This window comes from Oryx dammah, unplaced genomic scaffold (genome assembly GCF_014754425.2).
Source record: "Oryx dammah isolate SB20612 unplaced genomic scaffold, SCBI_Odam_1.1 HiC_scaffold_18, whole genome shotgun sequence".
Classification (NCBI taxonomy): Eukaryota; Metazoa; Chordata; class Mammalia; order Artiodactyla; family Bovidae; genus Oryx; species Oryx dammah.
Genome location: NW_024070202.1, coordinates 66,732,055 through 66,753,128, shown reverse-complemented (window position 1 = coordinate 66,753,128; position 21,074 = coordinate 66,732,055). Strand labels below are relative to the sequence as shown.

The following is a 21,074-nucleotide window of genomic DNA, read 5'->3' as shown; positions in this document are numbered from 1 at the left end:
GAATGACTAGAGTGACTAAACCGCACCACACGAAGCAAGGGGAAGAATTTGCTTTGTTCCTAAGAGGCTGAGCAGAGGGAAGGTACAGTTAAGAAGACAGTGAGAGAGAGGAACCAGAACACTGATTTGAGTGGGGGACTCTGAGCCAGTGAATCCTCCTATATTGGAATGATGAGCGACCATATGAGGCCCAGGGGTATCCAGTGCTCAATGCCGAGCTGCTGCCTGGAATCTGGAAGCAAGCGTGCCCATGAGGCATACACGGCCTTGAAACTGTAGAACTCTTTGGGAGGCTTGGAGAGTCCCAAGGGCTTCAAGAATGGCTCTGAGCCAGTCTCCTCTAGATCTCCAGGGCTCAGGAAACCTCAGCCAATATCTGCATATCTGGGTTAAACATGTAAAATGTATGGCTATTATACAGTAAGTAAATGCAAGAAATTAATTCTGACTTGGTTTAATCTAGGCATCTCTGGAAGAGGCTTTATAGCTATGCCTTGAAAGATAGATGAAAGTGATTTTCTTTAAAGAAAAGCTCCTTTTTAAATTAATTTATTCATTTTCTGTATTTTTTTGGCTGTGCTGGGTCTTGGTTGCTTTGCACGGGCTTTCTCTAGTTGCTACGAGTAGGGGTTACTCCTCGTTGTGGTGGTCAGCCCTCTGATTGCAGTGGCTTCTCCTATTGCAGAGCACAGGCTCTAGGCACTTGGGCTTCAGTAGTTGATGCATGGGCTTAGTTGCTCCGTGGCATGTGGAATCTTCCTGGATCAGGGATCAAACCATCCCCTGCATTGACAGGCAGATTCCTATCCACTGCACTACCAGGAAAGTCCCAAGATGAATGGGATTTTGACTGACAGAGTTGGAAGAAAGGGGCATATCATCCAGAGGAGGCTTTAACTTGAGATAACAAGTACGTGACCAATTCAGGGGCTGGAGAACTGGGCCAGGTGGCTGGGATGTAAAATGTGTGGGGTAGAAGGTTGAAGCATGGACTGTAGTCAGTGCTCATAATGTTTATTTTGGAGTCAACAAGGGAGGCCATGTGCTGAAAACCCTGCATTTTCCCCTGTAGCCAGCAGGGAGGTATGAAAGGAGAGTAGGGGGCCTACACTAGGAAAGAAAGAGGTGGACCAGCAGGGTTGGCCCACACAGGCTTCTGTGTTACCTGAAGAGGGAGTTTCAGGTACAGGCTCTTTGCAGTGGAGGGTATCAGCCTCACAGCGTAGAGTTACCCTAAGCAGTTTCCATTTTAAGTGCTCTCCGCCCTCCCCCTGCCAAGACAGCTGCTGGATCACGTTTAATGCAGTAATCAGACTGTTCTCAGGCTCCATCATTCAGCCTTGGCTATCCTTTCTGGCCCTGGTAAAGGCCTAGCACTTAGCTCCTTGGGCCCCAGCCCCTCTCATTTTCTCTCCCTCTTCCCCTCCTCTTCCTTCTGATGCCCTTCCCTACCCCTTGCTTTCTACTCTGGCTGTCACACTCCGTTTGATGCAACATTTGTTGTGGTCTCCAGCCAGAAGGCAGAGGGCCCACTGCCCCCACCCAGCTGCAGGCTTCCCATGTGTCTCCTGGGTGTTCACCCTTCACAGTTTTCCTGAGTGATGTCATTACTAAGATGCAGCATGGTGGATGAGAGACCCTGACTTGCCTGGGCTCACCTCTCAGCTCTCCTCTTAACTAGTGGCAGATAGCCTGCTTCCTCTCTGGGCCTCATCTGTAAACTGGACATAATATTCATAACTAGTACCTCCATCATGGGATTGTCCAAATGCCCTGTAAATGAATTAATATACATACAGTACTTGGAGGACTTCCCTGGTAGCTCAGCTGGTAGAGAATCCATGTGCAATGCAGGAGAGACCCGGGTTCAATTCCTGGATTGGGAAGATCCCCTGGAGAAGAGATAGTCTACCCACTCCAGTATTCTTGGGTTTCCCTGGTGGCTCAGACAGTAAAGAATCTGCCTGCAATGTGGGAGACCTGGGTTTGATCCCTGGGTTGGGAAAAATCCCTTGGTGGAGGACATGGCAACCCACTCCAGTATTCTTGCCTGGAGTATCCCATGGACAGAGGAGCCTGGCGGGCTACAGTCCGTGGGGTCTCAGAGAGTCAGACCCAACTGAGCGACTGAGCCCAGCACAGTACTTGGGACAGTGCCCAGTGCACACATATGCCTTCCCACTTTCTTTGGGTTATTGCTGTTGCTGTCACACTTTGCATGTTGCAGCTTCGTTACCCAGACTCCAAAGTGTGCATAGTAAAGAGTAGGAATTGGATCTCAGTGGAAGCTGATTATTTCAAATGAAAGAGAGGAAGGAGTCACAGGTTTAAGGCTTTGATGAATGGGAGAAAACCTTTAACCGAGACAGAAATGCTGGGAGGGATGAGCTGGAATTGCCCACAATAGTGTTATTTCTTTGGCTACCTGATATGGCGAGATGACTCACTGGAAAAGACCCTGATGCTGGGAAAGACTGAAGGCAGGAGAAGGAGATGACACAGGATGAGATGGTTGGATGTCATCATTGACCCAATGGACAAGAGTTTGAGCAAATTCCAGGAGACAGTGAATGACGGGAAAGCCTGGCGTGCTGCAGTCCATGGGTTCGCAAAGAATCGAACACAACTGAGTGACTGAACAACAACGTATTATCTCGCTAGCTTGCAAATTAATCTGCTGGGATGGGAACATGTTTCTTTTTGGTAATAATTTTTGACTAAAATAAATAGAAGATATGAAACCTCAACCAGTTTTTGAGACATTGTTCCAACTATGTATTATGTATTTCTTAGCAATTCCTAGTGTCAGGCCCTAGACAACCAATGCTGGGCTCTTTTTTGAGTTTACAAGGTTCTTCCAACACAGGTTTTAAAATCAGGCTTTCTCATAATTTAAATTTTAGTCTTAAAAGCCAGGGAATATCAGCATCATCAAATAAGAGAGAATAGTGCTGAATGAATCCCCATTTCTTGGGACAAAGTGACCAAAGGATAAAAGTATGAAAATGGTTTGAAACACCAGGACTATGACATAACCTCAAAGGCAGTGACTTCTCTTACCATACCTGCGTGTTTTGTTGGAGCAGACAAATGTCAAAAACCCAGGGTCTTGAAGTTTATACAGAGTTCATTTCAACAAAATACTGATAATTTGCTCTCAGTTTTTTTTTAAGTTGTATATGCTGGTACTAAAAGAGGAACACTTATTTTTTGCATGCTAAGAGTTTCCACTCAAAAATAAGAGGAAAAACAATGCGTAATATAAAAGCTATAGTATTTGGCAAGAATTACAAACGATATGCTTTGGAGGGGGTGTGGATCATATAAGGAAAAGACTAGCTGAAGAAGTTTTAAATAAAAGATCTTGTAGAGGAAGCAGTTTTTGATGTAGAGCTAATTGGGCTTCCCTGGTGGCTCAGGCAGTAAAGAATCTGCCTGCAGTGCAGGAGACCAGGGTTCCATCCCTGGGTCAAGAAGATCCCCTGGAGAAGGGCATGGCTACTACTCCAGTATTCCTGCCTGGAGAATCCCATGGACAGAGGAGCATGGTGGGCTACAGTTCATGGGGTCACAATGAGTCAGACATGACTCAGTAACTAACACTTTCACTTTTCACTTAAGGGAGAAGTAAAAGTTGGGGCAAGCATAGAGTGCTGGGACAATGGGAGCCTTCCCGTAAGAGGCAGAACTTGAACACAGGCTTGAAAGTATAGTTCAAAGATAGGGAGGATTGCCATACAGTGGAACTGCTTTATAACACCAGTGTGGGTAGGGAAATGTTGGCATTTGCAGGTAGACTCAGCATACGAAATGCAGTCAAGCCCAGGGGTGATATTAATGAAGACTTTGACTTTTTTTACTCCAAGGGAAATGGAAAACCCTTGCAGGTTTTGAGCAGAGTCACCTGATCTGGCAGGAGCACTACTAAGGGTAAGCATGTTGTTCTAGGAACAAAACAGAGCTCTTTATCTGGCCTTCCAGGATCAGGAGGCTTCCTGGAAAATAGCCAAGAGACAAGTGTGAAAAGAGCAGAGAGATTAGCTCAAGCTAAGGTCCAGAGGTGAGCTCCAGCATGGAAGGAGAGGTTGGGGCTGGTCACTTGGTTGGGCCTTGTGCAATGTGAAGGGATTTGAACTTGATCCTGAGGGCAGTGGGGAGCCAGCAAAGGTTTTTATGGACATGGTAAGTGACATGTCCCTTATACAGACCACTCGGGTGGCTGTGCAGAGGAGGGCAAGACAGGAGGCAGGAAGACCAGCTGAAGGAATCTGGAAGTGCCTGCATTAATACTGGTGGCCTGCATTAAGTCAGCATCAATGGAGAAAAGGAGCCAGATTCTAGAGTCATCACCAAGGAGAAGTCACCAGGAGTTTGTGATGCAGTGGCTATTGAGAATGAGGAAGGGAGAAGGGTCTGAGATGGCCTTCAGGTCCTTGGGCATGGAGATAGCTGCCAGCATATGATGACCGAATTGATGCTCTGGATGAGATGACTTTGACAGACGGAGCTTCTATGGATGTACGGAATAGGCCCAGACTCCCCTATCACCTATAGCCATAATGAATGGGCCCAAACTCTGCTTCACCTCCTGATAAGGATATGATGCTGTGGGAAGCAGCTCTGTATTCCAGGTAACAGTCCTGGATCTGTAGACAGTTGTTTAAGAAACCAGAAAAAGAGGATAGAAAGTCCATTTTTAATAGTATACAGTATTTGAACTTCTGAAAATGAGAAATAAAACTGTTAGATCTCAAAATGCCTCATTATGTAACAGCCTGGCTTGTGTACATTTGGGGTACAGGGAACATTGTGTCAGGCCTGACAGGGGAGAGTTCACGTTCTCTGAAAATATTTCCTGTGTCTCTGTTGGATCTCAGGCTCTCTCTTCTACATAAAGATGGTAGCAGCAGGAGGAAATGAATGCCAGTTCTGGCTGTTCTTGGAATTCAGATTTAGTAAAGAAATGCAAGTACGCAGGCTACTGATCCCTGTCTGCCCCCAAGTATAGAGAAAGAAGGGCGGCTGAGAGCAGGGCTAAGAAACAAGCTGTGTGCCTGGAAGCCTGAGTGCTAATTTGAGTTTAACAGCCCCATTGGAGAAGTCACCTTTAGGAGACTGCAAGGCTGGAATCGTACTGCATTGATTGGGTTAAGATCATCTTTGAGACAAACAACCTGCTAGATTTTGATTAGTTTTTCTCACAGAAACTGATATCAATCAAACAGATTAGTAATGACATAGGACAGCAGGGTCACAGTAGCAGGTCAACGTGCATTTCACTCCATTTGGGCTGGACTGCCATCCTCCTCTCTCAAACTATACTGAACCCTGATCAACTCATTTGCTGGAACGACAAATGGATATGCAAAAGCTCTTATAATTCATCAAGACAGGAGGACAGATGGCTCGTTGTCCTTGGCCCACTTAGTACTGTCCTAATCTTCCTGGTTTACTTCAGTTTTTCAGCCTGTATTTGGAAGGGCCATGGTCTAAATTTGCATTACTCTTCTACCACTTTGCATCTTTTAAGGATCCGGGCTATTCCATGGGAAGCTTGCTTTAGAAAAACTGAGTCAACAAAAGCTTTGTGTGGAACTCACAAATTGTTACATTCAATAGCAATGTTAAGAAAGAACAGGAGCAAACGTTCAAATGATAGCTCAGTTCCTTGTTTTGTACATAGCGGGGGCAGGCAAGCCTGTTGGGTATATTTGCCATAGAAAAAGTATTCAGGAGTGACTCTCTCACTCATTTTTTTAAGTGAAGTTGCTAATAAGCAGGATTTACAGAGAGTAAAAGACCCAGTGAATATATGAAAATCTTCTCTTTCGTGTTTCTGTATCCAGTAACCACAGTAACCAGACCTCTTAGGCTTGATTTTTAAGAAAGCAAATTACGAATGAACTGTTAATAAATATTGCAGGTGGAGTAGAAACACCCACCACAGCAAAATATGGTCTTCAATGTGCTGATGAATATGTCCTTAGATGTCCTTTTGTACAAAACCAGTTGAGCTGTGGTCCCCTTAACTATGAAGTTAGTTATGTGCTCTTTCCTACCTCACAGAAGACTGAGGATAACTTTACTAATACCAGGTGAGGGAGCGCCCTCTAGTGGGACATCATCAGGGCAGACAGTCAGTTCAGTTCCTTTCAGTCGCTCAGTCATGTCTTTGTGACCCCATGGACTGCAGCACACCAGGCCTCCCTGTCCACCACCAGCCACTCCCAGAGTTTACTCAGACTCATGTCCATTGAGCCGATGATGCCATCCAACCATCTCATCCTCTTTCGCCCCCTTCTCCTCCTGCCTTCAATCTTTCCAGCATCAGGATTTTTTCCAGTGAGTCAGTTCTTCTCATCAGGTGACCAAAGTATTGGAGTTTCAGCTTCAGCATCAGTCCTTCCAATGAATATTCATGACTGATTTCCTTTAGGATGGACTGGTTGGATCTCCTTGCAGTCCAAGGGACTCTCAAGAGTCTTCGCCAACACCACCGTTCAAAAGCATTAATTCTTCGGTGCTCAACTTTTTTTATAGTCCAACTCTCACATCCATACATGACTACTGGAAAAACATAGCTTTGACTAGATGGATCTTTGTTGGCAGACAGTGGCACACGGAAAAAAAGGCAGCAAAGAAGAATGTGGGGCTTCACAGGCAGCGCTAATGGTAAAGAATCCACCTGCCAATGCAGGAGGCCCAGGAGATGTGAGTTGGATCCCTGGGTCAGGAAGATCCCCTGGAGGAGGAAATGGCAACCCACTCCAGTGTTCTTGCCTGGAGAATCCCATGGACAGAGGAGTCTATGGGGTCACAGAGTCAGACACAACTGAACACACACACACACACACACACACACACAGAAGGATGTTGAAACGTGATGGGACCTGCCATACCCTCCAGGTGATTTGGAAGATGTTTATCAACAAGTCTGTCATGTGGAATTGACAAGAATGTACTGAGGCTTGTGCTCAGTAGAAACGCAAATTCACATCATTATTCCAGGGCTTCCCTGATGGCCGGCTCAGTGGTGGGGAATCCACCGGCCAGTGCAGGAAACACAGGCTCAACCCCTGATCCAGGAAGACCCCGCATGCCGTAGATCAACTGTGCCACAACTATTGGGCTTGTGCTCTAGAGCCCAGGAGCCACAGCTGCTGAGCTCATGTGCTGAAACCGCGGAAGCCCGCAAGCCCTAGAGCCCCTGCTCTTTACCAAGAGCAGCCACTCCCACGAGAAGCCTGCACACCGCCACTAGGGAGCAGCCCCCACTCTCTGCCTGAGAAGCAATGAGGACCTAGTACCGTCCCCCAAAACCACTCCAGGGCTTCATGGCACCCACTTTTAAAGCTCGGGATGGGCAAGGTTAAGGAATGGGGCGTGCATTTGGGTAACCAGTTTAAAGATGGAGTTTAAAGACGGTAAGATGAACACCCACACCCCCACTTGGGGATTGTTAGAGTATGGTTCCAGTTGCTTCTTTTAACAGAAGAATGCAAGTCATTGTATTGTTTATCTCGTAACTAGGAAGAAAATTACAAAACACTTTCACCCCCTAATCCCGCAACTGTAATGCTAGATTTTTACAAAAATGTTCATACTTCCCTTGACGAGGGTCATGATATTTCTGTTTGCCTTTTATTCCTGTTACTAATTGTTTCTAAATACAAGAGTAAATGTTATAAATCTTAAAATTTTGAAGTCTAAAATGACTCAAGGGCTAATGGTTTATAGAGAAAGAGTTTAGAGACCGTCTTGTGTGGGAAATATCCTGCTGCACATGTGCATTCGCACAGATACGCGTAAAGATGTGTGTCGTTAGGACTGGGACCTCTGGCTCATAGCTCAGTTGTTGACCATCATCAGTGAGCTCTTCTCAAGAGGTCAAAAGCATGTTTCCAGGCGACAAGAAACTGACTTTGGAGCTTGTGCCCTTCAAAGCCTGTGTAAGATGCGTCACCTGGGCCATGGAGTCAGCTGGTGAAAATGCGGACTCGCCACCTTTTAACTAAAACCGCAGTTGCCTTCATTTCCAGTCTGAGAGAGACACTGGAGAGTCTCTGGTGGTTCTTTTTGGCAAGTGGCCATGTGGAGAAAATGGCTATTGCAAGAGCTCGTATAAGTTCTGTCTGTCCTTCAAGGACCATCTAAGGTCTCCTGCCTTCCTCAAAGCCTGCTGAGCCTGATAAATACATCCTTTCTGAACTCTTGGAGTCCTCCTCTCTGTGCGACTCACGTGGACACGCAGTCATATGCTGTGCATGAGTGTACCGTCTCCCTGGTACCTGCTTATGCCCTTGAGAGCAAGACCAGTGTGTTATGCATCCTGGGTTTAGTTCATTCACACTCATTCATTCATTCATCCAGTAAACAGTTTTTGAGCCTATCTAGGACCAAGTTTTCCAAAAAGGCAATGGCACCCCACTCCAGTACTCTTGCCTGGAGAATCCGAGGGACGGGGGAGCCTGGTGGGCTGCCATCTATGGGGTCGCACAGAGTCGGACACGACTGAAGCGACTTAGCAGCAGCAGCAGCAGCAGCAGGGCCAAGTTTTACTCGCGGGGGAGGTATTAGTGAAAAAAATGAACAAAATCTCTTTCCTAAGAGAGTCTTGTGGGGGTGGTGAATCTGCAACTCATAACCACAATTGGAAATTTTCCACAAGGAATGGTAAGTATAAATGTATACACTGTGACAAACTTACAGGGGATAAAAGGAATATGGTGCTCTAAGAGAGAACCCTGGGTAGCCTTATTTAGGTTAGGCACCAGAAAAGACCTCCAAAGTGATGTTTAAGCTGAAAACCAAAGACATGGTATTCCCCACACAGCAGGTGCTAGAAAGTATTTCTCACCTTGAGAAATGTTTAACCAGATCTTAGGTCATGTAAGATAAACCTTCTAATTGTGGAGGGTCCTCCTGGCTATGTCTTCTAGTGTGACCCCCGCCTCCCTTATTTGCCACCAACCTGTGTATCTTCTTTCTGCTGCTCCCTGGTTCTGATAGCCCATGAAGACCCCGCTGTATCAGCACAAGCTATAGTGGAAGTGAAACGATCGGACCTCAGTGTTACTTGCAGAGGTTATTCTCGTGAACATATTTACAAAGCATTTTCGTAGCCCAGAGAATACTTGCTCTAACTACAGCACCATGACCTTGACCTCTGTAGTGCTTCAAAATAAAAAGCACGTGGCCTTTGGAATTCAGCAGATCTGGGTTAGGACCTAGCCCTGTGACTGGGAAGAGATTCATAGTCCTTTCTCACCTGTAAGATGAAGGTAAACTCACTTGAAACTCACAAGATTTTGTGAGAATTAAAGTAACACACTCAGACACAGAGAAGAAAGCAGTCACTAAACTTTCATTGCCATCTCCTGCACTTCTTTCTTTCTGAATTTGGTCCAGGAGGGGACCTGGGGACACCAGGCAGGGTAATTATTCAGAACCTGAGAGCCAGAGTCAGGAACACACAGCCAGAAGCCCAGATAAGTGGATGGGGCTCACCTATGAGGAGGAAAAGGGGCCATGAATTAGGGCTCTTTAAGATTATGGGAGTCTCAGCACAAGAAAGAATCCGTTCTGGGTCCCCAGGGAGAAGGATGTGAGCAGGGCAGGAGGTAAGCCTCCCGCAAGACCTAAGACCCCTAGATAACTGCACTGGTGAGAGTGATGCAGGGGAGAGCAAACAGGGAAGGCAGAAAAGCATGGGAGGGGAAACTTACCTCAGATAGGACATATGGCTTACCTGCAAATGTTATATGGAATTATAATCAAATCCTCTTATTCCCTTACAGGTAAGTGCAGATGCTTCCAGCTTGAGAAAGGCAGATGCCAAAGGTCGGAGTGCACTGTTGGCTGATATCCAGCAAGGGACTCGCCTCCGAAAAGTCACGCAGATCAATGACCGCAGTGCCCCGCAGATTGAGGGTAAGTGAGCATCTGGCCTGCTAAGAGCCAAGGGCAGGCCATATGAGGCTCAGCCAGACACTGGCTTTCTCAGGACAGGGCCACAAGTGCTAATCAGGACACATATCTGGTCATCTCAGACCTGCTCGGTGTACAGTATACATGGGTGAGAGAATCAGAGCTACCTTTCCTGATCTGCTGATGATGTTTAGCATATCTACCATCAACTTTCAAATGCTTTAAAAAAAAAAAAAAAAACCTCATGGTAAAATAATTATTTTAACTGTTTTAAAATAACACAATATAAAACTCATCATTTTGACCATTTTAAAGTGTCCAATTCAGTGGCAATTATATATTCAGTGTTGTTGCAACCATCACCCCTGTCTAGTTCCAGACCATTTCCATCACACCAATAGGAAACCTATACCCATTAGCTAGTGAGGTGATGGAATTCCAGCTAAGATGATGCTGTGAAAGTGCTACACTCAATATGCCAGCAAATTTGGAAAACTCAGCAGTGGCCACAGGACTGGAAAAGGTCAGCTTTCATTCCAGTCACAAAGAAAGACAATGCCAAAGAATGTTCAAACTGCTGCACAATTGCACTCTCACATGCTAGCAAAGTAATGCTGAAAATTCTCCAAGCGAGGCTTTAACAGTAGGTGAACCAAGAATTTCCAGGTATTCAAGCTGGATTTAGAAAAGGCAGGGGAACCAGAGATCAAATTGCCTACATCTGTTGGATCATAGAAAAAGCAAGAGAATTCCAGAAAAACATCTACTTCTGCTTTATTGACTATGCTAAAGCCTTTAACTGTGTGTATCACAACAAACTGTGTAAAATTCTTAAAGAAATGGGAATTCCAGACCACCTTACTGGCCTCCTGAGAAATCTGTATGCAGTTAAGAAACAACACCTAGAACCAGACATGTAACAATGGACTGGTTCCAAATTGGGAAAGGAGTACGTCAAGGCTGTATATTGTCACCCTGCTTATTTAACTTCTATGCAGAGTGTATCATGTGAAATGCTGGGCTGCACAAACTAGAATCAAGATTGCCAGGAGAAATATCAATAACCTCAGATATGCAGATGCCACCACCCTTATGGCAGAAAGTGAAGAGGAACTAAAGAGCCTCTCGATGAAAATGAAAGAGGAGAGTGAAAAAGCTGGCTTAAAACCCAACATTCAAAAAATGAAGATCTTGGCATCCGGTCCCATCACTTCATGGCAAATAGATGTGGAAACAATGGAAACAGTGAGAGACTATTTTCTTGGGCTCCAGAATCACTGCAGATGATGACTGCAGCCATGAAATTAAAAGACGCTTACTCCTTGGAAGAAACACTATGACCATTCTAGACAGCATATTAAAAAGCAGAGACATTACTTTGCCAGCGAAGGTCAATATAGTCAAAGCTATGGTTTCTCCAGTGGTCATGTATGCATGTGAGAGTTGGACCATAAAGAAGGCTGAGCACTGAAGAATTGACGCTTTTGAACCATGGTATTGGAGAAGACTCTTGAGAGTCCCTTGGACTCCAAGGAGATTGAACCAGTCAATCCTAAAGGAAATCAACAGTGAATATTCAATGGAAGGACTGATGCTGAAGCTGAAACTCTAATACTTTGGTCACTTGATGAGAAGAACTGACTCACTGGACAAGACCCTGATGCTGGGAAAGATTGAAGGCAGGAGGAAAAGGGGATGACAGAGGATGAGATGGTTGGATGGTATCACCGACTCAATGGACATGAATTTGAGCAAGCTCCAGGAGTTGGTGATGAACAGGAAAGCCTGGCGTGCTGCAATCCATGGGGTCACAAAGAGTCGGACATGACTAAGCAACAGAACTGAACTGAACTGAAGATTTGATCGTTTGGATGTATTTATCCACTGTGAAGTAACATTTAAAGATCACTTATGCTGTGTCAACATAATCCTCAAATTGAATGAGCAAAAAATTCAAGTCTCAACCCTAACAAATGCAAAGATTTTATTTTCCATAAGGAAGAATATTTCTGCCGAATTCTCTCACAGAATCATATGACTATAAGTTTCTATGTCTTCTAGAGTATGATGGAGTAAAAGGATCCTTGTTCCTGCCATCAGATGACCCATGCTGAGTTCTGATTCTGCCACCGTGCATACCAGGGAACCTCTCTGAGACTCAGTTTGCTCATCTGCAAAATGGGGGGAGATAATAGTACCTGAAAACCTGAAGATTTTGGTCAAGATTGTTGAAGGCTGAAATAATATTACAGTGAAAGTGAACATGAAAGTCCCTCAGTTATGTCGAACTCTTTGTGACCCTGTGGACTATATAGTCCATGGAATTCTCTAGGCCTGAATACTACAGTGGGTAGCCTTTCCCTTCTCAAGGGTATCTTCCCAACCCAGGGATTGAACCCAGGTCTCCCACATTGCAGGCGGATTCTTTACCAGCTGAGCCACAAGGGAAGCCCAGTATATACAAAGTATGGCACAAACCAGTACAATATTGTAAAGTAATTAGCCTCCAATTAAAATAAATAAATTTAAAAAAGAAAACAAAAGTAAAAAAAATGAAATATATTCAAATATAAGGTATTATTATGGCTCCATATATTTTGCAATGATACATGATGGTTATTCTCAAAGATAGTCCTAAAATATAATTGTATCTAATATCTATAATTATATATGTCAATAGGCAAATTATTTTAAGAAACATTTTCAGCACTGATACAATAAAAATTAGTTCTGGCTAGACCCACCATCTAATTAGTTAAGCCTAACTCAGTGGACATGAATTTGAGCCAACTCTGGGAGCAGTGGAGGACAGAAGAGCCTGGCATGCTGCAGTCCATGGGATCACAAAAAATTGGACATGACTTAGTGACTGAACAACAAACAAGTTAACAGATCAATTCATTTTATTGGGACACTCATTTCTTTATCATTCCAGTGAAGAGGTAATGTTTAATGTTAATACTAGGAATAATCTGGCCACATTCCTCCACCAGTAGGCACTGTGCCCTGATTTCTCTGTGCATATTAGCTTCAGGCTGTGAACAATGTCTGCCAGAAATTCTTGTAAGCTCAGTGTCTTCTCATTTTATGTAGTTGCTAATCACACACATCTGGAAGGCTGGAATTAGTGACATCTCTCAGGAGCTCAGGAGCTTTCTTTCCCATAGGAAAAAAAAAAAAAGTGCAGGGAAAAGCAGTAGGCCCAGGGAGTGGGAGCTGGGGAGACAGAGAATGAAAATGCCAAAGAAGAAATCACTGCAGACCTTTACTTCCTGCTTGCAAATCCTGGACCAGGCTCTGTGGACCAGAAGTTAAAATTATTGCCTAAATTAAATCTATGGGTTTTCTTCGTCTAGTCCTCCCACAACAGTCGAGTGAAAATGGGGTCAGCTCTTTACCTACAGTGTTTGGGTTTTCTAATTTAAAAGGTGACATCTACTAAATGGTCTTCCCAGGTGGCTCAGTGGTAAAGAATCTGCCTGCCCATGAAGGAGACGCAGGTTCAGTCCCTGGGTTGGGAAGATCCCCTGGAAGAGGAAATGGCAACCCACTCCAATATTCTTGCCTGAAAAAATCCCCTGGCAGAGGAGCCTGGCGGGCTACAGTTGATGGGATTACAAAGAGCCCACAGACTGCGCGCACACACACATCTACTAAATGGCAGTATAGAGATGCCTGTGTTTTGATCCTTTTTCAGAATGGTTACTACTGATGGGTTTTTGGTAGCCTGAAGAGGGGGTCAGACAGGCCAGAGCACAAGGCAGGGGTTCTTGAGAAAGATGTTGAGTAGGAAAAGGGTAACACTGGTGGGGGGAGAAGGGAAGGCTGCCACGGGCAGTGTTAGACCATGGCCAGGGTGAGAGCTGGCCGCTCAGGTCCACATCTACTTGCCTCTTCTCTCTCCAGGTTCTAAAGGAACCAACAAAGAAGGAGGAGGTCCTGCAAATTCTCGAGGAGGGAGCACACCTCCAGCCCTGGGAGATCTGTTTGCTGGTGGTTTTCCAGTTTTACGACCGGCAGGCCAGAGGGATGCAGCAGGTAAGGAAGAGTTCAAATTGGCTGCGTTTGACTCTTATCTCCTTGCCTTGCAGAACCAACAGGGCAGTCCTCACTGCCCATAAGTGACATGTTTAGAGTGAATAGTCATGTGGTAGGAGATCACCTCTTTGGAAGCATAAGTACTAGAAGTTTTCAAAACACAGAACTGTTTCTAAGGGATCTTTGAAATCCTCATCCTGTTTAAATCATCCCATTGTGATCACTGAAGAAGGAGTTGCCATAGTGTGGCGTGTTTAGCAATGGTGTGATCGTGGCCCACACTGCAAAGTATGGATGTAAATCACAATAGAAGGTCTTCGTGACGTCACTGTGGACTCACTGGCAGTGTGAGCTGTGATGGGTCTCTAGCATCATGTCTGTTAGGTGTTGCCATGTAACAAACCCTAGACATCACTGGCTTGTATAGAATGTGTAATGAGACTTCCATGCAATACGAGGTCTCCTGGAAACATACACAGATGGAAGGAGGAAGACATATTTCATCTTTTGATAAACACCCAGGCTCAAAAGCTGATTCCTTTCATGTCAGCAAAGCCCCCGTGATGCTCTCGAGGTGGCCTTTCCCTACCGCTTCATGGTCTGTTCTTGTGTTTCCAGCTGGATTTCGAGGGCTTGCGTTCATGTGATGAAGGAAACCCTTCGCTTGGTGCTCACTCTCGGAGCCCTGTCTGCTGCCTGGTTTCCTCGCCAGAGCTGATTCTGACTCCTGTGGGTCTCCCCTTGAACACACTCTGCTCAGCTCTCTGCTTCATCCCAGAATGGGCATGCACACAAGCTGGGCAAGGATTTGTGCTGTCCTTGCTTCTGTTGCTCACATGGTGATACAAACGGGTTTGCCCATCTCTCATAAGGTTGGCCATTTAGTAAGTAGAGGCTCCTGTACTTTAACTGACCCACTTTAAGGGTTTTGGAATCTCAGATACATGGTGCTCTCAGACACTTAAAAACTTAAGATTAGTTATTCAGGGATTGATTCTGCTACTCAAACTTGTTACCTCTTTAAAGTCATCTGGCTGGTGGGTAGAGAGGGAGGCCTTGCCTTGTCTGGAGAGCTGCCTAGGTCCTCCATCTTCATCCCTGTGGACTACTGAAAACAGGCTGGAACACTTGGAGGCAGGAATTTCTGAGGCTCACACCTACCCTGGACCTTATAGAAAATGTCTCATGCTGGAATCACAGGTGGTAGATCCTGACCCTGAAAAGGCCAGGTGGGGACCTCCTGGTGCTGCTCATGGACAGTCAGCCATTCTGGCAATGCTTGCCTTAGCACCCTGGTGGAACCAAGTCCGCCAGGGTGGATGCATATGTGCAAAGATATTATCTCCTCCACAGCCATCTAAAAGAAAATTTCAACAGAGGAAAAATGACATCTCCACCCTGCCTCCAGAAGAGCGTTCCACAGTTGAGACTCATGTCATGAGTCACGTGTCCAGGTGGATGTCGCATCATAGCCAGAGTAGGGTCATCCGTTTGGAAAGCCAGAGTTATTGTGGTCCTGCTCACTTAGTTTTAGCCCCCGAGTCACCTCTTCCATGCCCTTCCATGATCGGCCTGACTTTTGGCACCAAGTACTTTTAGCACCTGGTTTGGTAAACACACTGGAGACTCAGGGACTGAAAAGCTCAGAACCACCAACAGCTGCTGGCATTATAATTTGATATGAAACCTGTGTTTCCTATTCTGCAGCACCAGGAAGCTGAAGTTGTGAGAAGCAAACATTTTCTAGTGGTTTCCAAATATTTTCATAGAGATTATACACGTGCTGAAAAATGTATTCCCAAAAATTCCTTTTAGGGAAAGTGTATTTATTTGGAAGAAATGTTTTAATATGCCTCCTAAGTGGAGTGATACTCCAAGGACATATTTAAGTGACTGCAGAACTTTTGTGCAGTAAACAAAAGGGACTTTTTTTTACTTTGAAGTGACAGAGGGGAAAAAAGGGTAAGAAGTGGCAAGTAGGGTGAAAGTGTGTGCAAAGAGTGAGGAGGCCCCAACCAGGGAGCACCCTCCACCCAAGTCTTCCATGACATCCACCAAACACAAATGCTTACTGTGAGCAAGTTGTTGTTGCTGTTGGCATTGGATTTAAAGAGACATTGGATTTCAATTTGGGGTTGATGTGGTGAAGGATCTACACGGTAAGAAAGCCAGGAGATCAGGAGACAGCAAGCCGCTTAGAAATGGGCAAAAGCCCTTGGGAAAGGGATCTTTGATTTTCCAGAGGGTATGGAACTGGGAGGTTCAAGGTCATTGGACCCGCATCCCCAAAGCAGGGTGTATTCCCATTGATTTTCCAATCACCTAATATATTCAGGGAATCTTGAATCTCCTCTCAAGTCAGAAACAAAGTCCATGTTCACAAACCGCTGGAGTGAGGAAAACCTCCCTCGTCTGGAGCTTCTGGTTGGTACACCCGCAGACACGGCTGACCGGCCTAGAGCATAACAGGGTGAGGGTGAGGGTGAGGGTGAGGGTGGCCTTGAGAGGAGGAAGGGTGAAGGAGGTCAGGGCAGCCCTACATCCTGGTTGGAGGGTGGAGGTGGGATACAGCAGGCAGCTGGTGCCACAGCCGCAGTCTGGCAGCTCCAGCCAGGCTTGTCTCACCGGAGGCCAGTGTGCTTCTGCAGGGCAGGGCCTTGGGCCGGCCCTCTTGGGTGCCAGCTGCTCCACCTGCAGCCTCCAGCGGACATGCCAGAGGAGAATGACCAGCATGCGGTTCACTGAGGTCGTGCTGGACAGAGCCCCTCGCTAGGGCGCACACCCTGGGGCCTCTCCCAGTTCCACCCGCTGAGCTAACCCAGAATTCTTTCGCTTTCAGGTGGCAAGACCGGCCAGGGCCCTGGCTCCCTAGCGCCTTCCCCACGGCTTCCCGCCAAGACTATCAGCGGCCCGTTCAACCCCCCTGCGTCTCCCAGGCTCGGCAACGCCTCTGAGGGGCACGGCGTGGCCAGGGCGGCGCCCCCTCGCCCCAGCATGCCCGCTCCACCTCCCCCCACCCCGCCCCCTCCGCCCCTGCCGCCGTCCTCCCCGGTCAAAGCTCCGCTGGTGTCCCCCCCTGGCCCACCGACCAAAGGGAGCCCCCCGGTGGTTCCACCGCCTCTGCTCTGCACACCGCCGCCTCCTCCCCCGCCACCCCCGCCACCCCCGCCGCCCCCGGCCTTGGGTCCCAGTGACAAGTCAGCGAAGCCCCAGCTAGCCCCCTTGCACCTACCGCCCGTCCCGCCCCCGCTCCCTCTGCTCCCTCCCTGTGGGCACCCCGGGCTCAATGCAGACGCTGCCAGCCCGGCCCAAGATGTACGGGAGCCTCCCGCCCCGCCGCCCCTGCCACCTCCACTCCCCCTTTACGCCTCATGCACCCCCAGATCCTCTTTGCCTGCGCCCCCTTTGCCAAGTGCTAACAGCAGCAGTGAAGTCCCACCCCCGCTGCCCCCCAAGTCCCCCAGCTTCCAGGCCCACCCACCCAAGCCCAGCGGGCAGGCCTTGCCAGCGCCACCCGCCCCTCCGGGATCTCAGCCATTCCTGCAGAAGAAGAGGCCAGGCCGAGGCCCCGGTAAGCACTGCTGTTGGGTGGTCGTCTCGGAGGATCATTTTTTTTGACCGTTGGCAGCAGCTCTGGAGGTACTATGGACACCCCCAGAGGCCTGCACCTGTGGCCCACTTGAGAAAACCTCCAGGATGTCTTAACTCTGAATTTTGTTTTAGATCAGACCTGTTCAGTGCCCTGTGGAGCAAGAGAAACTTGTTTTATATGACTTTATGCTGAGGTATTCAGGTTAGAGACAGGAAACCAGGGTAAGGGAGGCTGGAAGACTTGTCCAAGGTGGTGCAGACCACAAGCTAGGGATTCTGGCCTTAATCACCTTGCCATGACTAGCTGTGTGACCCAGGGCGATTCCTCAGCCTCTTTGTGCTTTCTTTCCATCTGTGAAATGGGCATAGAAATGATTCTCCCCTCATGCAGTTGTCAGAACAGTGAGATCTAGAAAAGTCTATTCGTTTTTACTATCACCATTCCCCTGGTTGGGACAGCTATAAGTGCAATTGTTTCCAGAACCAGCTCTCCTGTGTAATTTTTGTCTGAGTTATAGTCTGGCTTCCAGCCACGATTTTCATTGATCCTGGGTAGATTAGTTTAGCATTCTGCCATATTTTTGGCAGGTTCTCCAGCTGACTCAGGAAAACTGAGGGTCCATATTTTCAGCCAAACTTTAAAAATAATCCCTTCATGTTTCCAGCAGAGATGATCTGGATTGAATATACATGCTCCATGACTATGATTTCCATGAAGTGATGAGGCTTCAGTCACCTTTGGTGTGCTTCTAAATGGAAATCACACTGCACATTCACACACACCCATGTACACACACACATACACACATGCATGCTGAGTCTTTGTGACCCTAGACTGTAGCCCGCCAGGCTCCTCTGTCCACGGGGATTCTCCAGGCACGAATACTGGAGTGGGTTGCCGTGCCCTCCTCCAGAGGATCTTCCTGACCCAGGGATCGAACTCACATCTCTTGCAATTCCTGCGTTGCAGGCAGATTCTTTACCACTGAGCCATAGGGCAAGCACCCCCACACACACAGACACACACATACACTAATAAATATATGCACACACTCATCAAAACCTACATCCACACACATAGCCCAACATATATCCACAATTATACACACAGGCTCGTATTCCTTGATTTTTCAGAAAAAAAATTTTTTGAGAAGATATTCTTTTTATTAATTGAAGCATAATTGATTTAAAATGTTATATTAGTTTCAGGTATACAACATAGTGAGTCTATATTTTTATAGAGGATACTTCATTTAAAGTTACTGTAAGATATTGGCTATGTTCCTAGAGCTGTACATTACATCCTTGTGTCTTATTTATTTTATACTTTGTAGTGGGTACCTCTTAATCCCCTTCCCCTATCTTGCCCTGCCCCCACCCCTCCCTACTAGTAACCGCCAAGTTTACTACAAAGATAATTTTTATCTTTTATTTACAAAGATAATTCTCTGTATCTTTGAATCTGCAGAAAATCTTTTGATGTAGAAAGTTTCTTAAATATATATCCTTGAATTAAAAATAATACAAGCTCATTGTAGAGCAAATAGAAAAAAATGAAATCACCCATAATAACATCACCCAAAAGTAAAAACTATCATATTTGGATGTGTTTCTTTTTTTCTTTTAACATACCTACATATTTACATGGTTAATATGATTTTGTATATGCTATTTTCTATTCTGTTTTTATTTAAAATAATATTAAAAGCAATTTTGATGTAATTTGATATTTGTGAAATTGTTAAAATGTATCTATAAGCATATTAATATAATTGATATGTACCATATTTTTAGTGTTAAGATATTTGTTGATTCCATTTTTTGTTATTACAAATAATATTACAGGAAATACCTTATAGCAATTGTAGTCTACATTTTAGATTTTTGTTTTAAAGGATAAGTTCCTGAAAGGGAGTTCCTGGTACAAAAAGCAAGGATATTTTTAAGGCTTTTTATCACAAGAGATAAGATTTTAATCATTCTCTTCTCAACTGACTAATCATAATGTCCAGCATTAGTACTAGTGAGCCCCTTCTGAGGCTCATGATTCCTAAATGTTTAAGATAGGGTGAAAAAAATCAGTGCTTTAGATTCAGAGAGATCTGAGTTCAAATCCTGCCTTCCCACCCTCTTCTGTTTTTAATGCCCTTGAACCTTGCTTTTTTTAATTTGACAAATGGAAATAGTAACAATAACACCTTTTACAGAGGATTCTTATACATACCAAGTGAGGAAGTATGCCTGGAGTGCTTTGCATGGGGAGAGGGGTAGCTAGGGGCTCAGCAGCCTGACTTCCTTCTCTCTGACCAAGTGGAGAGGCAGCTTCTCACCCAGAAGAGAGGTCCACAGCCCCTTATCCTCTTTAGTCCCCTTGTGGGAACAAGTAAATCCTAGTGGATCCTGGTACAGAGGAAGGGAAGACAGGCAAGGAAGAGGAGGGAGACTGAGAAAGGGAAAGGCAAAGGGCGGAGCTGAGGGGCGAGGTGCACTGATGGCCTTAGGGAGGCCAGCTTTGGCGCTGCAAACCGGATGCCAGGATGGGTGCTTGTCTGGCCTCTTCCACTGTGTCTTTGGACCTGAAACTTGGCTTTCCACAAACAACACGAGGGTAATTTCTGCTCAGACCAACCACAGGGAATAGTAGGAGACTGTACTTGTGAACATCTTGGCACAGATACTGATGGTGCAGTTGTCATCACTTCAAGAGCAAGGTGAAGAGTCTAGTACCCGAGCTGATGTGCCAAAGCAGCAGGTTATGAACTGCCAAATGAGTCACCCGAAGAAGTCATGCAAAGGAGATCATCAGGGAAGAATTCACGAAGTAGGTGGGATTTGAGTTGGGCCCTGGGGGCCAGATAGGTTTTAAATTAACTGGAAGGAGAAACAAGGGACTAAAGTGCAGGAGAATGAGTGTGAGCAGAAACGCAAGGGCAGGAGCAAGCCCCCGCCAGCCTGCTCATCCAGTCCCACCCCAAGTCTCACCTATAGAGAGTCTTTCCCTTGCATAGGATTGTGCAGTATCTTCACTTCTTTGGGCTGTACCATCTGATGACAAGGGTTGATACTATCATAGCAGCTAATATTCATTGAGCCCCTACTACATGCCACTTTAATTAAATCAACTCACTTAATACAGTCCATGGAATTCTCCAGGCCAGAATACTGGAGTGGGTGGCCTTTCCCTTCTCCAGGGGTCTTCCCAACCCTGGGATCGAACCCAGGTCTCCCACATTGCAGGTGGATTCTTTATCAGCTGAGCCACTAAGGAAGCCCAAGAATACTGGAGTGGGTAGCCTATCCTTTCTCCAGCAGATCTTCCTGACTCAGGAATCGAACCTGGGTCTCCTGCATTGCAGGTGGATTCTTTATCATCTGAGCTACCAGGGAAGCCCAGCAATGTGTATATATATTATTATTCCCATTTTATGGATGAGGAAACTGAGGCACAGAGAGGTGGTGTTATTACTCCAGCAGGAGGACTGGGACACAGTCCCAAGAAGGTTGGCTCGAGAGGCTGC

The 21,074-nt window shown here is 46.1% G+C and overlaps 1 protein-coding gene across 1 annotated transcript in view; it reads left to right on the top strand.

Moving 5' to 3' along the window:
* Nucleotides 1-21,074, top strand: part of WIPF3 (WAS/WASL interacting protein family member 3) — an 81,123-nt gene that overhangs the window by 45,395 nt on the left and 14,654 nt on the right. Inside the window, exons 3-5 of the mRNA XM_040259706.1 lie at nt 9,798-9,930; nt 13,834-13,965; nt 16,805-17,536. Coding sequence (XP_040115640.1) covers nt 9,798-9,930; nt 13,834-13,965; nt 16,805-17,536 — 997 coding nt within the window. The remainder of the gene's footprint in view (nt 1-9,797; nt 9,931-13,833; nt 13,966-16,804; nt 17,537-21,074) is intronic.